Consider the following 16,531-nt stretch of genomic DNA (forward strand, 5'->3'; position numbering starts at 1 on the left):
GTTAACATTTGGGGCATGTGTGAAATTATATTTCAAAAAATTGTTTTAACTGTAGACTCCTATATAATAGCACTAAAAATGTACTATAGGTCAGTATAAAGGCTCAGCTAGAGTGGTTTAGTGACTGAGGAAAGCCCTCCTCATGTATCAGTTTCTAAACAAACATCTTTTTTGCAAGAATTGCTATTTCAAAGGATTATTTACATCAGCAGACAAACCATGCACTTCCTGAAAATGATTATTTCTGTGTTCTACTACTTACTGCAATAGATAGTGTGCTGACTTCTTATTAGAAAATATATTTAAAAGATCTTACATTAGTCTCCACCTAGAGTACAAATTAGCTGTGCTTCATCAGTAGAACTGTAGCTGGGAAACTGAACTCAAAATCTTTCATGCGGGGGAAAAAAATGTTCTTGATTATATTCCTTTCTCTGAAACAGGAACTTTTTATTACATACATTATTTGTCAAGAATATGATACATATCTCTTGCTGCATACTTGGCTGTTGGCTTTTGTCTTGATAATGAAATCCATACACACATGCTCTGAATGGATCATGACAGTGGAGTGAACTTCATTATTCCACAGAGAGGTGAAGGAATATTGGCTCGGTTGTGTGGTGTTCATCATGTGGACACCATTGCTCATGGCAACGGGAGTCTGTGGAGAATGACGTTATTCATTTGGAGTTTTGCCTGGCAGCCACCTTTATTGTTGGTGCACAGCAAATAATGTGATGATCTTGAAGGACTACCAGGGATACATACATGGATCTTGTGCTCACATCTACTGTGAAATTTCAGAGTTGTTCAATGTACTGAAATGAAAATAGGAAGACGTTTTTCACAGTCTCCTAATTTTCTTCTTAGTCATCACTTCAGATGGCACCTGCCTGTAATCAGAGTCTGTCCTACAGCAGTCAGGGTGTGTCTTTAAAAACTTTGAAAACCCCAAACAGGTGACGCATCTGTTTCTCTCTGATTTATTAAGTCCCCCAGAAAGTGAAATGAAGTCTCAAGGTGAATCCCTCCCCTGTGATGCAGGAAGAGGAAGGTTTCTTTGTTTATTGCTTCTGCTTGGGGATTTGGAGTATGCTGAGTTTTCTCCTTGGAAAACACAGGTGTATAAACCACTCCTAGATTAATGGCAGGGTATCTAAAGGGTATTGGTACAGACAGGGTGATGTATGGAGGAAGAAAACTGCTAATGCAGAGCATGCTGTGTCAGTTTTGCTTGAAGCTGTTCTTCCTGCTCTGGAAAGAGAAGCAATGAAGACAAAGTGCTGACCTCTGTGAAGCTCATTCTTCTTTTCAGAAAATGTACTTAGTCTTTCTTTCTTGCTATTATTCTTTGTCCTAAAATTGTACCTTCCAGGTAGAGCAGATTTCAGCCTCCAGGAATAGTTGCACCAGCAAGTGATTGAAAGATATTGTCAGGAATCCATTTCACCTAAGCCCAAAACACTGTTTAGTTGTGACCATTTCACTTTTCTGCCTTTGTGGAGAGATTAAACCTCATCACTAATAAAAAAAACTAAGTTATGAATTGAGTTCTTTTAGTAATACTTGAAAGCAGATTTTTTTCCCTTTGGCTTGTTTGCTTTCCCACTTGTTCCTAATATTAATTGTTAATGGAATAACATCCTATGTAATTATAATGGAAGCATGGTTCTGCTTTTAAGTATAGTTATGAGGAAAAAATACTCGTAGTAGTGTTCTGTTTCATTTTATCTTCATTTATAAGTGTAGTATTTAGAAGAATAGCATCTTATGTATAGCTTCAGAATTAAAGCTTTAAATGCAACTCTGTCAATGCTAGTGATTTCAGTCTTTGACCTGCAGTTCTGTGTTTCATAATGTACTTATTTGTGTTTTGCAATTTGTATTTTAATTGCATATCAAAAAAGGTTCATGCATAACATTCTTCCTTTAAATCTTTCATTAGGTTTTTTTTCTTGTCAGCAGAACATGGCTGAATGTTACAGCAGCTGCTTTACAGCCATAACTCTCCAGTCTTACTGCTGGTAATGACAGCCAACAATTTACTGTGTGTATTAAGTTAGGTTCTGTGTTGTTGTACAGCTGAAATTTTTTAGGAAAATATTTTCACAAATGTAGGACACCAAATGTCAGACTGGCCTAATTATTGTTCTTCTCTACACTTTCTATGGGCTTTCTTCTCTTCTGCTAGCTGGAGATGAGTGGTTTGGAAATGTTTTCTCTAGCAAAACATTCAGCTGTAATATCTTGGTCTTTATGGCATCATAGTTCTCCTTTCTGCTTAGCTGGTAGTGAGGGATTATTTTTGTTTACAAAAGTAAGTGGCAGGAGTGAAACCTGCTGGTGAGATCCATGCTCCTCAGTTCACACCAGCCGCAGAGAGAACCATCAGAGAGAAGCATCCCCTGAGAGTTTTTCAGGGAACCTGGCAAAAAAAAAGTTTCCTAGGCAGGGAGTTGGGGAGTGAGCTGTAGGACAGTGCTGGCACAAGAGTATCTGGGTTGTGTGAGCTTCCAGATCCAGGAGGGAAAAAGCTTGCAAGGCAGCTGCAGTCTCTGTTGGTGAGTCACCAAAAAGCCAGCAATGTACCCAGTCCAGCCTGAGGCCATGTCATCTCCCATTATCCTGCTGTTGAATTGCTCCCAAAGGTGCTAGCTGTTCTTAGAAATGTATCCTATACAGCTAGAAGAGGATTTTAGTGTGCAATCTCCTTGGATGAAGGAGGTTGGTTGTCTCACTTGCACTGTGTAGGGATTCTCGTTCCCATCTGTGAGATCAGTATGGTTTGCTCAGCAGTTTCCACTATGGCCTGTGTAAATTAGCAGAGCTCCATGGCAAACTGATTAACTGTATTTGCCTTCAAAGTCAGGTGCAGAGTTCACATACTTAGCTTAATTTCACTGCAATTGATAATAAACCAGGAAGGTTCATTTCTCTAGTTTTCCAGTCTGTCCATCTCTACAACATCAAATTAAAAGTAGATGCTGTCATGTGATAATCAAGTGCTCAACCTCATCAGTTTTCAGCTCCTTTGTGCTCCATTGAGAAGTACTTTCCAGTGTTTTTCTGTCAGTTCTGTACTTGAAAAACTGCTTTCAGTGCTTCACAGTTTGTACAAGAAAATATTCTTGTGCCTCTAGTGCAGACTGGGAGAAATCTAATGCCTGGCTCCCCATTACCCTCCATAACAGGGTAACACAGCAAATTATAGAGCTTTAATAAATAGCAATGATGCATCTAAGAGAGCATTTCCAGGATCCCAGAATACCTTTGGCTGCATATTAGCCTCTTCAGGCATAATTTTTTTTTGCCTTCTTACAACTTAACATTCATGAAATCTTTGACCACTGACAAATGGATGAACTGCTTTTTGTAGCAATGGCACAGCCACAAAAGCTGTGCCAAGCTCCAGCACTCCCCCACCCCGGCCCGTCAGCATGGCATCTTTTCAGGGTTCTGCATTAATCCCCAAAGACAGACATAAATTAAATATTAAAATTACCTTTTGTCCCCGCTTGCTGCTTGTGTTTGAAGCAGTGTTTGTTCATAAGGGTGGAGTGGGGGCACTTGCTGACAGTACTGTGGAAGGACTGATCAAAGGAATAACATTCATCCACATCCTCAGCTCCATGGGAGATCACAGCCATATCATTAACTGTGTGTCTCATTTGGTTAGCCTAGTGTGAGAGCTCTGTCTGCTTGAGTCAGAGTCACCAGGGGCAGTCTGTGGCACCCTGAAGAAAAGCCAATTCCATCAGGATGCTAGGCAGCAGTATTTTTGAAGACATTGCTAAAAAATCAGGAGAAGGTTATTGTAACTATACTTCCACTTATTCAAAATCTTTGCAACTCAGAAATGTTCACTAACTATTCAGTCTGATCTGGTGTGTGAACAATGGCAGGAACAGAAAAGAAAAACCCCTGAAACTCCAGGTGCCATTTCCTTGCAGTGCTTTAATACTAACCTTTCTCATTTGCCCACCTGAATCAATTTGGTGTCGCACAAAAAAAGCCAGAGCCTGAAGTACTGCAGAACATCCAGAACAAGTGAAGGCTTCTCTTTTGTGTGGACTTTATGGTGGTGATTGCAATTCACCTGCCTTGTTGGTCTTTCTTCCAAGTCCCCAGCTGCTACAGATATGCATGTGGTGCTATAAATGTAGTATATTTATCAGAAGGGCTTCTTTTCCTCACTGGTCATTCTTAAAACCACCCAAGCTGCTGGGTGTACACCTTATGTACGAAGCTATTTTGGGTGGGCTGTCATGTCTTTAAGTCTACTTTAATCTGCAGTAAGTACATAATGTTTTAGAGTTCTAGAAAACATCAAGCTATAGTAATCCAAATAACTCAGTCAAAATCACCTGTAACTTTTAACAGAAGACTCCTTACTGATTGGATTTGTAATCTAGGAATCTGCCTTGGGAGAGACAGTCTGAATTAAAGAGAAAGTCTGAATTAAATGACTATTTTGAAAATAACCTGTTTTCAGGCCAGTGGTTATGTTTCAAAAGGAGTCATTTATTATCTTTAATGAAATTGAAAATTTCTCCTTGAGTTTAAACTTTGCTTATGATGCTATACTGGCCTTAATTAAATCACTAAAGCAAAAGTAAGCCCTGGAAGATAATTTTCTGGTTTATATCTTTCTGCCTAAGGAGGGGAAGAAAACATTGGATAGCAGTTCTGTTCAGATACTGCCCCCATATGTTCTGAGAGAATTTCCTTGAAGATAGTGATGGGATTTAATGAACTGTTGTTATTCACAGAAACATAGAATCAAAGCTCAGCAAAAGCCAGGAAACCTGAAGTTCCTATTTTAGGGACAGCTGATACTATTTTACCTCCAATCTATCTTTATTTCTACATTTAATTTTCAAAAATTATATTTTCAAGGGACAACTATGAATGTGGATAATATCCATCAATATGAAAAGGTGCTAAACTGACAGAGTTGTTGCAAACTGTGTTTAGAGGTTGTTTTTGTTTTCTCCCACAGTTCTTACTTCCTACTAATAGACTGAAGGATTTTTGCTGCTGTTGAACCCCACGTGTCCAGGATGCATCCCTCCTCATGACATGAATGTGGCTCAGCTGAGGGGCTGCTCTCAGCTCTGCTTTCTTGCTTTTGCAGCTCTCAGGCCTCAATCTTACGAGACTTCTTGTGTATTAGATTTGTCTCTTTAGCAGGACTTCCAGCTGTTCATTTGCTCCTCGGTTTTATCCTTCTGAACACCGTTGCCTGCAGGACATTTCCAGAAGCTTTCATTTACTTTTTGCTTCAGGATGCTCATTTGTGCCGACCCATCTGCTTAGTTTGAGTGCTGTACATCTCCTCTAACAATAATTCAGACAGATTTCTCTTGGATTATGAGAGGTAATTATGGGAAGGAGAAGGCTTTTCCTTCAGAGTCTTCAATCTCTACCCAGCTCACCTCTTTTTCATTAATTTTCTACATATGAGAGAAAAGGCTGAAAGGGCCTCATCACCCACATAAGGACTCATTGCTTTTTACAATACAATTTTTTAATGAACTTTAGCAATGTGGTAAGAAAAACAAGAATCTGTGGTGAAATTACAGTGGAAACTTCTACAAATTGAAAGTCGAGCACTTTTAGAAGTTTCTTTGTAGCTGACTCTCCACAGCTTTCTGGCTCGCCATTTGACAAATGGGGTTTTATCTTAATATTTCCCAAACAAAAGTGGAGTTTAAAAATTGAATGTGATTATAGAAAGACTTGGAAGTTCAGTTTAATACAACTTGGCTGCTACCTGTTTCAGCAAAATGATAATTTGAACTAGCAGTTTGCATACATTTATCTAGGGTTAAAGTTGTTCAGAAAAAGAGACACTTGAGTTAAAAAAGAAAGAGTAACTGCCCTTGCCTAATGTTACAGAGACAGATTTTACATTCTGAGTGTTGATGATTGTATAAACAGTGAAATGGGTCATGTAGTTAGAATGGATAAAAAAATAAAACAATGCCTTATAGAAATATTAAATATAAAAGAGTTGGTGCATTTAAAATACATTTTAATACATTTAATTATATTTTATTAGAGAAGTATATAAAGTATTCCACGTTTTTTTCTTTTTTTTTTTTTTTTTTTTTTTTTTTTTTTTTTTTTTTTTTTTTTTTTTTTTTTTTTTTTTTTTTTTTTTTACTTCTGGAGAAATTCAGGAAGACTTATCAATATTCTTTCAATACCTTTGATATCTTTTACAATGCACAGTGTAGAAACTGTCTTTAGGTGGAGCAACCACTAAATTTTTATTTTTGTGATTTGTTTTCTTAACCTACATCACTTTCTTGCCATCTGATCAACTCCTCTTAATTTGAGTTTGGTTTACCTCTGCATTCATTTCCTCCAAGTAGCCAAGTCTGTCACTAACATTACACATACATACATAAATTGTAATTTTCAGGGTTTTTTAACTTTTATTTAGGATTAGTGTCACCTTCTGCTATTTGCTTTGAGAAGCTTTCATACAGTATCAGGACTCGCTGCAGAGAGAACCTGGAGCAGTTCCAGTTACCAGTGAAACGAGGTAACTGAATTTATTCCCTGTCCTGAGGTGCCTTCATGGGTATCACAGGGGTGAAGGGATGCTTCTTGCTTAACAAGACATTGAAATTCATTATAAAAAATGCAGAAGCCTAGCTCAAAGCTGCATTCAGTAGGTCACCAGTCATTTCTGGGGCTGCTACTGTGCCAGCAGCAACATGGCCCCTTTCCTCCTTTTCCATTACATCCCTGATGCCATGAGGTCATAGGACCTAGTCCTGATTTCTGTTGTGGGCTGTTTGCCTTGGTTTTGTATAATGTGCCAGTGGGCTTGGCACTGAAGGTCAGTTTGTCTGATGTGTCCTGCCCGAGATGGACTCCTCCCTCCAGCATTCATCTGTCTCTGTTCAGCAGTTCAGCACAGAGCCTTCGATCAGTGTTTGTTACACAGAGAGGTGCAGAGTGCAATATGTGCCGTTCCTTGGATTCAATTGTAATGGCCAAATTTCAGCTGTTTTCGGGCAGGTGGCTCCTATCATTGTACTTACTGTGCATGTCATCCAGCACAAGTGCTTTCCCATTTTCATTCTCCTCATTTTCATTCTGCAGGCTGTCAGAGTTTCTCTTCCCTTCTCACAAATCCTTTAGTTCCGCTGTGTGTATCGCTCTTGCAGTGTAATGATTCTAAGCCCTGTGATGCAATTTGCTTCTTTGTAACATACCACATTTGTTTCTACTGCAAGTAGCTTCACACTGCTTTGAAGTTCGTGTCATTTTTCTCTTACCCTGAAAATTCGTAGGTGAAATTATCTCCTTCCTTCCTCTGCATGTTAATTGCAAACAGTTACAAAAATCTTTGCTGGCTACAGTTTGAGCTACAGCTACACTTCTTTTAGTGCAGTTTTTTGTTTGTAAGCTATTTTTTCCCATTAAGCATTTGCCTGCCTTTTTCTCAGTCTATATTTTTTTGCAAAGCAAGTTTTGTGGGGTTTTATGCTCTAACTGAATCAAATTCTTTTTCTATTTCAGCACAGCAATCTTTGACCAGTTGGGCCATTTTTCGATCAACTAGCTTTTACTTCCAATATTGTTCTTTCATGTATATTCAGTGAGTCTTTGCAGTAGTTCTCAGGTGGAAGGATTTTTACAAATATTTTTAAGTTTAGCAACTTTACCCTTCCAGCTTTTCTGATGTTTTAGGAGCCTTTGTCCTTTTAACGTTTTGACCATAAGCACTTTACAGCTTTCCACTGTAATACTCACATAATATTATAATAGCTCAAGTCTGATTGTTTAAGCATCTGAGTAGGACATTGCATGAAAAAAAATTACTCCTACAAACATAGCTTTGTACTTGACATTTCTATAGAGAAGCCACTAAACAAGAGATTAACTCTTCTTCTTTGGGCTCTGTGCAGTTCTTTTATCTGTGTAAGTGGTCCTGTTGATACATAAGGACTTTCATACCGGCCATGATTGCAAGACTGGACTCTTGCTTCATATTTTGGAGACAATTTAAGGCCTGTTCAGCAGTAGCTGCTTGTGGCATGGAGTGGAATTCATGCTGTGCCAAGCACTCAGTTTCACACAGCTTATTACTAATTCCACTCTAATGAAAACCAAAAGGCCATCCTGCTTTTCCTCTTCATTGCTCTTCCTACAAAACAACAAATGTCAGAACATCTTGTGGAATAGGAATTAATGGGGCAACATTACATTCAATTTCTTCACTTTTTTTTTTAAGGAAATTCAAAAATTATGGGTTTGCTATGGTTCCAGTCATTAGGTAATTTTGTTAACTGCAATAAATGTTCTGAACTTTCACGTCTAAAGAACAAGGGGTTTCGTTACTCAGGATTTATCACTGGGAAAATCTGTCTATTCAAATATAATTCGTAAGTACTTGCCAATTATTTTGGAATTTTAAGTCTCTGATTTTTTTATCTTCCATCTGATTTACCTGCAGCAATTGCCTTTTTTATAGGCCATTCACTGTACTGAGGGAAATGCTTAGGAAAGATATTGTATCTACGAGAAGTAGAGAAATCCTGCATTTTCCCAGTGTTTTCTGGGACTACATTTCTTCTGTCAGTAGCAATTTAGTTATAAGCATTCTTGTTGTAAGTCCTTCTTTATAAAAGGACATTATGTTTTGATCATTTCAAACCTGAAGTCAAAAAGGACATGTTGTAATTAGATTTACTTTGGTAGGAATTGAAAATGTATTGTAGTAGTCAGAATCCTCAGGGGAAGTTTTCTAATAAAATCTCTGTTTAATTTATTCATATGTGGAAATACAGTCAATACTGAAATGTGAAATGTCAATAAAAGTTAAAAAGTATTAGCATTCAGTGTATGTTACACTGCACAGCCTTGCCAGTTTGGATTTTTTTTCACAAAGCTTTGTTTCTCAAAGCTTCTATGTGCTTTTAAAAAAGTAATCTCTAAAGGAATATGAAATTAGTCTGTAAGAGTCATGAAAATGGGTAGTTTAAATTTTTTTAAGCTACCATATAGAAGTGAAAGGAAAATTATCCATAATGTTTCTCATTACCATGAATGCAAATGAGGGGATAATTGTCTAACATTCATGTGTGGGGTTTACTGGCTGCCTGATGGTGGCAGAGACCACTCAGCTGTTTGCTTGCTATTTTATCGTCTTAACTGCCTTCGATAAAAGACAGCAGTCTAAAAACGTATTAAGGCAGAGAAAATATGGCAGAACATTCCATTAACATGATGTCCTCTTCAATAAACTTCTAACTTATGCATGGATTCCTGAAACATTTACCAGTCCCAAGTTCACTGCCAAATCCTAAACCAGTGGCAAAGGGGGAAGTTTTTATTTTCCAGTCAGGGCTTCCGGGATGCTACCATCTGCTCCCATAGCCCCAAACAAACCACCAGCAGTAGTTCAAAACAAAAATGCCCCAGGATGGAATAATTTTCCCTTGGGGCTTCACTGCTACAAGACACAGGGCACAGGACCCAGTTTCATCTCGGCTCTCTGCTAAGGACACATTGCCTGGAAGCCAGCCAGGTCTCCCATGGCTTTGTCTTTTCTTCTCTCTCTGACCAGCCATCAGCATGAATGTGTTCCTTCTGGCCTCTTGCTGTAAAACTCATAAGGCTGGTGTTGATCTGCATTGATGGAATTGCATAGTTGGGTTGGACTTTCTTAAGCATGTAGTTTCCCTCCTGCTCAGCATAGATGCTTTTGTATTCCCCTTCCACCACAACTTCAATGAGTAAGCTGAAGAGCAGCATTTGAATCTCAAGAGCTGTCAATGTATTCACTGCATTAGAAACGAGGTCTTGGTTCTGAAAGAAAAGAGAAAATGCTTGTTTTCCAGTACAAAATTCCTGCTTATAAATTTACAATGTCTCTTGCTATTATTCTCTAACAATAACTTTAAATATCTCATTTGTTTTCTATATTGTCTGTGAAAAAGACTGAGTTAATTTAAGAAAATGTCACATATTTATTAATGGAATAAATGGAAACATGGGAAGCATAGCAAATTATTTGCCTATAAGTCACATTACCACTGTGAGACACATTTGAGGAATTCTAAGTGCTTAGGAAAGCAGATGTTTAACTCCCAACAGCTTCTCTTCAGCCATGCTCTTTCACCTTTCTGCCTTTCTCTAGCCAGCACATATGAGACTGAAATTAACTGAAAACTTTTGCTCACTTTCAAATGCACATTACTTCGCATGGAGTACTGAGACTCATTAAATACTTTGGCAGTTTTCCAGAGTCCCTTTCTTTCTCTGTTACTTAGCAACAAACAGAACTTTTGGGGAGGCTATTGGTTTTTTTCGGCTTGGTTTTGTTGGGATTTTTTTTTAAAAAAGGAGTTTGTGCATGACTGTCTACCATTCTCTAGATCTACCATATTGCCTGTTTCTCATCTAGAGCCCCTCTTTGGATGAATAAAGGCAAATATTGTTTGGTTATGCTACTATCACCTATGTTTATGTATGCCTTTCACAGCTTCACAATTCAAACAAACATTCCTACAAACACACCGAGAGCACACACACACACACACACACGGGCCAAACATCTTCATTATTGTTTGTGTTGCTTTATTCATCCTTCAGGTCTCCTGTAATGGCTGGAGGTCTATTTGCCGTTAACCGGAAATGGTTTTGGGAGCTGGGAGGCTATGATCCAGGATTAGAAATATGGGGAGGAGAGCAGTATGAAATCTCCTTTAAGGTAAGTCATCAAGCCACTTTATAGAATATTTCCTTGCTGGTGTTATCACGATGCTTTCATTCATCTGGGCTTCTGGTTTTTTTAACTAAAATTAATTTAATACAATACTTCTTTTCATTAGGAATTTCCACAGTGCCATAAGCAAATGCTCCAGAAGCCATACAAAATCACACTGAGTGTAGCTCCCTCTGACCACTGTCAAAGAATGACATTCCACCCTTTCCCTTTTATCAAGTCTTCTCTACTTACCTTTGCTCAGGTGCTGTGTTTGTGCTCAAGTGTTGAGCTCAGTTCAACAAGCCAACAGAGAACTAACCCAGCAAAAAAGAAAATGGAATAATTTTTCTGTCCAGATCAACAAGTTTTATCATCTCTGGGGATAGGGTCCCCTGGAGTCAGCTCAAGAAAATGGGTGGAAATAGAGAAAGCCATAGGAAGAAAGACTCCTTTCAATAGCAGGATCACTAGAGCAGCTCAGCTGCCATGAGCTGTTGTCTGCAGGCCAGCTGTTACAAAGCAGATTTTTTAAAATTGCATTTAAATTGTTGTAATGACATACGGGGAGTTTTCAAGTGCTCATGTTGTGTACAACCAGACATGTTATAGTATACCTTCATATCCTGTATGTGGACACGTGTATTGAAATCAGTTACTTGGCATTTACATGTAGAGCTGAAAGTCTTTTTACTTTCTACATGTAAGACAGGCATTTTTATTAGTTTGCTGAGGACTAACATGTCTAATTTTGAAAACTGAGTTTATTTTCCAGTATACCCAAAGACATTAAAATTTTACCTCGTGGTCTCTATATGCAAAGTTTTACAAGGGCTTGATAGACTTTCCTGACTTAGATTATTTGAGTCAAATGTATTTGGATAAAGCTTGGAACTGAAACTGCAATTCAAATTTAGCTCTAGGATCCTTCCAGCCTACTTCCAAACTCTGTCAGTGTAAAGCTCTTTAAATAAATATAGCATGTCAGCCATTACTAATATCAGATCTCTTGCAGCTGAGTTTCAGCTGCAATTAAAACATTTCTGCTGAATGAAATGTACACTGTCACCCAGCACTGGTTTTCCAGGCTGTCTTTTCAGGAGTTCCAAGAACTGCAAAATGTTTTGCATTAACTGGCATACTCTCGTGTTTCTCCAAATCATTTTTGTACCTCAGCAAAGTAAAACAGGAAGGCAGGGGAAACTCAATAGCTAGACTGTATGTTTAAAATATATTGATTTACCTTGTGTCCATTTAGATTGTTTCAGAGGCAAATATAAGTAGTTACTTGTAGCTGTCACAATGATCTCTGACAGGTCACCCATGATTTTTTTTAACCTATTTCAAATATTCCCTTTATTCATCATTGCAAAGAATATACTTGTTGTTCTCCCCAGACTTTGTATAGAAACCATGGTAACACAACTGGAAATTGAGATACCAGATTGTCCCAGTATGTTTTGTTCAAGTGAGAGAGATTTTTTTTTTTTTTTGGAGGCAGCTGTGGCACCCTGTGTCTCATTTCAGTCACATCTCTGGATCTATCTTATTAGTACATAATAACCTTTGGGTCCTTGTCCTTTCTTACTAGTGTTAAAAGAAGGAAAAAATAGTCTATAGAAATGACTGCCAAATAGGAGTAAATTCCTACTGGAAGAATTTAAGAAATGTAAAAAAAAAAATAAAATATTGCTGTTTGGTTTGGAATAACAAAAACTTGGAAAAAAATCTCAGAGTGGGGAGAGACAAACAGAAAGAGCTGAGGTTTATTATGTCAGAATCACCACAGTCAGTTTGGGAAAGGTTTCTGCTTCAGCAGGTTTTACTATAGCTATAGATTCAGTTATCTTAAAACTTATTAAATGAGGACAAGTTGGCCAGACAGTTCAATTTACCAGATCTGTTGAGAAAACTTGGTGAGACAGTGGACTTGCAAATTGTTCCAAAGTCAGTGAAAGTCAGTGAAAAAGCCAAACAACCAGACTGGTTCAGCTTCCTTGGCTTCACTTGAGTGAATCTAGAGATGACATTTACTCTTTCTTAGAGCATCCACATCTGTGGTCTGTGGAAGTGTTGTCAGACAGGTGCTGTGTGTTGGTGCCACATCTTACTTTGATTTGCTTGGCAAATAATTATTTGGAGTACTCTGGATGGTGACAAAGCCACAAACTGTCTCTAAATATGACCTCTTCATTAAATAGTTCCTTAGATTAAATTTTACTTTTAAAAGTGTTCAGGATTTTAATTTTTGGCAGTTCAGGGTCCATTTTTTTTTTCATTAAAAAGGTGTATGACATCTTGCTGACAGTACTCTTCGGTGCGTGCTAGACTTGTGAAAGCTGGCAAAGCACTGGAGCTCACCTGATTAATAGCATCTCTTCACAATAACAAGGAAGGCCACTATTTGGGAAATCCTAAATTTAAATCTGTAAGACGGTATATGTAGTAATCAGCACAACACAGTAGCAAAACATACTAATGTCCTGTGTTTCCTGAAGACCCTTGTGGTTGACCTTGGCTGTTTACCAGGTGCCCAGCAAAGCTGCTCTAACACCCTCCTCCTCATGTGAGTAAGGGAAAGGAAATATAGCAAAAGACTCACCGATCAAGGAGAGGGAGAGATCACTCACCAGTTACCATCATGGACAAAGGTTACCTGACCTGGGAAAAAATATTTTATTGCCAATCAAATCAGAGTAGGGCAATGAGAAATAAAACCAAATTTTAAACACCTTCCCCTACCCTTCCCTTCTTCTCAACTTCACTCCCTATTTTCTCCTCCTCCTCACTCTCGGGAATGGGAAATGGGGACTATGGTCAGTTCATCATATGTTGTCTCTGCTGTTCCTTCCTCCCCAGGGAGAGGACTCCTCACACTCTTCCCCTGCTCCAGCATGAGGTCCTCCAGGGGCAGCAGTTCCTCTGTGATCTCTGCTCCACCATGAACCTTTCAGGGGCTGCAGAGGCACAGCTGTCTTAGCCTGGTTTTCACCACAGGCTGCAAGGGAATCACTCCAGCTCCAGCACTTGGGGCACCTCCTCCCTCTCCTTCTTCCCTGACCTTGATGTCTGCAGAGCTGGTGCTCTCCCATACTGTCACTCCTCTCTCTAGCTAAAGGTGCACAGTAACTTTTCCCTCTTCTGAAATCTGTTATCCCAGAGGTGCTACCACCATCACTGATGGCCTTGGACCAGGGCGTGTCTGTCCTGGAGCCAGCTGGCATTGGCCCTGTTCAGCCTGAGGGAAGCTTCTGGCAGCTTCTCACAGAAGCCTCCCCTATTGCCCCCCTGCTACCAAAACCTGGCCATGCAAACCCAGTGCAATCCTTTGCATTAGGCATTCCTCAGGCATTGTAAATCATACCTTAACAAAAATGCTAATGGTGATTCCCTAGCCTCTTGAAGGTAGTCATCTGTATCTACAGTTGTTTCATCCTTATCTATGCCAATACATTTTTCAAATTCTCTTCATCCCTGTTTTCCAAACTACACCTCCAAGTTCATTAATCCCTTTCATTATCATCATAATCACTATTAATTCCCTCCACAGCTGTCAATCTTGGCAGGAGATAGGGAATGGAGGAGCATTACCACTTGGTAGTGCAGTTATAATCTATATGAAGGACTGACAAATGTGGATTATTGCCAGTTTCTTCAGAATTTTAGAGGTGCTGGAGATATTGCTGAAATACCCACAGTCATCAGTTCCCAGTTTACATGGTACAGTTTTAATATTTCCTGACAGGAAATCCCACTTCACCTCCAGTAAATGGTTTTGCAATTTGCAGACCCATTGACTGTAGATTTGCAGTCAGTGATCCTATTTTTCAATTTTTTTTTTCATTTAGAGGAACATTCTCACTGTGTGTAGAAGTTCACAGGAAAATATTGTTCTTTCTCCTTTTCTACAGCTGCCAAATCTATTCTTCTGGCTTATATTTCAAGAAGAGTGACTGAAAAATCCCATAACATTTTTATATTGTTATTTTCTACAACTTTTTCAGCCCCACTATCGTAATACATTTCTCCTGTTTGTAGTCATCCCTCTTGCACAATATGAAGAGCGCCAAGTTGTCGCCTTTGTATTAAATACTTTATATTTCTCTTCCACCAGTTTACAGTTTGTATTTTCCCTTCATTTCAATGTCTCTCACTGTTGTCTGTCTTGTTACTGACTCTCAGCAGCAGTATATTTCTCATTTAGTTTTGAAGCCTAATCCAAAGTCCATTCAGTACCCTCTAAATCCTTTGCATAATTTGCTGTATGTTTATGTTCCTATTCCCCAGCGACACATCCTCCACTGCTCAAAAATCATGAGTCTCTTACTACAGTAATTATGACTACAGAGTAGCATATGGATTGGAATCTCAGTCTTGCATGCACAGTATTTACATTTTCCAGGTAGTTTCCAGGCTGGATCACTCATAAACCAGAGAGATAAGATGGGAGAATCACAAGAGAAGGCAGAATTCAATTTAAAAGACAAAGAAGTAATGTGAAAAGAGAGTGATTCACCCAAAATCCCACAGGAGCTGTAGAACAGAGCCAAAAAATACATCTGTGGCATCTAAACTCCAGTCAGGAACAAAGCCACATAACCACAGCTTAATTTCTTTTAAAGCTTGTGTTAATGCCTGCTTTTTGCTTTCTATCATCCCTATAAAGTGTTTTGCAACATTCTGTTGGAAGGAGCCATATAAAGATAAATTGTGAGATAGCCTCTAGTTGATATATAAACTACTCTTTTGATCTTTCCAAGCTGGAATTGCATTATTTTGGTTTCTCTTTGTTTTTTATACCTCAGCTGCAGACCAGATTCATTGCTTTTGTAAGAAGGAGACATTAACGATCCTGAGAGTTTCATTGCTTCTGATATAATTTTGCCAAATGTCCCAAACCACCTGAGTTTCTTTCATGGTATACTGGAGGTCTGTAATACTTAACACAGTAGTCATTCTCCAATTTCTTGTATTTAGTGCACGTGACATAAAAATGCACATTTTAAAGACAAAGTTGCCAGAATTTATCTTCTCAGGAAAATATAAAAAATGCTTTTAATACCATTCTGAAGCTGAAAGATAAACAGGAACAGCTGCTAAATGTCCTTCAAGGCAGTCCAAGATTCATTTCAATTACCCTGCACAGCATACCTCAGGTGCAGCACAGCATTTTCAGGTTTTATATCTATCAAATATAAGCCTAACACAGTGCTATTTCCTCCCACTTGTTATTGCCTCAGCATATCTGACTGGGGTTTCTTTTCTTTTTTTTTTTTTTTAACTGTTATCCTACTGCTTTAGAGGAAATGCAATATATATCTACTGCAGCTCTCATTGCCTCAGTTAAAATAATACTGGCGCATACATGTGTGTGAATGTGTATATATATGTAATTTCTGCTTTCTTGTCCTTTAAATTTTTGCTGGGCTAACCTTTGAGTCACACTGCTATGTTGTCCATTCTAAGAAGCCATGATTAATCACAGTAATAATTTGTATAGCCTTTGAAATGACAACTCCATTTAAAAAACAAGAACAAATAGTAAACAGAGGTCTGTGCTTTCATTGATGCATGGGGTTGTTTGAAGACAGGCACAGAGAGAAAATTCCCACTTAAAAAAAGTACAAATGATGTAACATACAAAGGAAATACTGAAATATTGTTAGAAAGGTAAATAACCTTATTTGAATACTCTTGCTTTTGTGATAATTTACTATGTTTATGCACATTTTCCAGTGAATTAGCTGTCGTGAGATGAAACAGGTGAGGATTTCAAGGTTTATTTAAGAGGCAGCTTTTACA

The 16,531-nt window shown here is 38.4% G+C and overlaps 1 protein-coding gene across 2 annotated transcripts in view; it reads left to right on the forward strand.

The window, feature by feature from the left end:
- Nucleotides 1–16,531, forward strand: part of LOC121360383 (polypeptide N-acetylgalactosaminyltransferase-like 6) — a 74,633-nt gene that overhangs the window by 18,982 nt on the left and 39,120 nt on the right. For both annotated transcript variants that reach the window (XM_041480173.1, XM_041480172.1), the window contains exon 2: nucleotides 10,618–10,735. In XM_041480173.1, the coding sequence (XP_041336107.1) occupies nucleotides 10,618–10,735 (118 nt within the window). The remainder of the gene's footprint in view (nucleotides 1–10,617; nucleotides 10,736–16,531) is intronic.

Source organism: Pyrgilauda ruficollis, unplaced genomic scaffold, assembly GCF_017590135.1.
Source record: "Pyrgilauda ruficollis isolate IOZ18807 unplaced genomic scaffold, ASM1759013v1 scaffold5, whole genome shotgun sequence".
In the NCBI taxonomy this organism is placed as follows: Eukaryota; Metazoa; Chordata; class Aves; order Passeriformes; family Passeridae; genus Pyrgilauda; species Pyrgilauda ruficollis.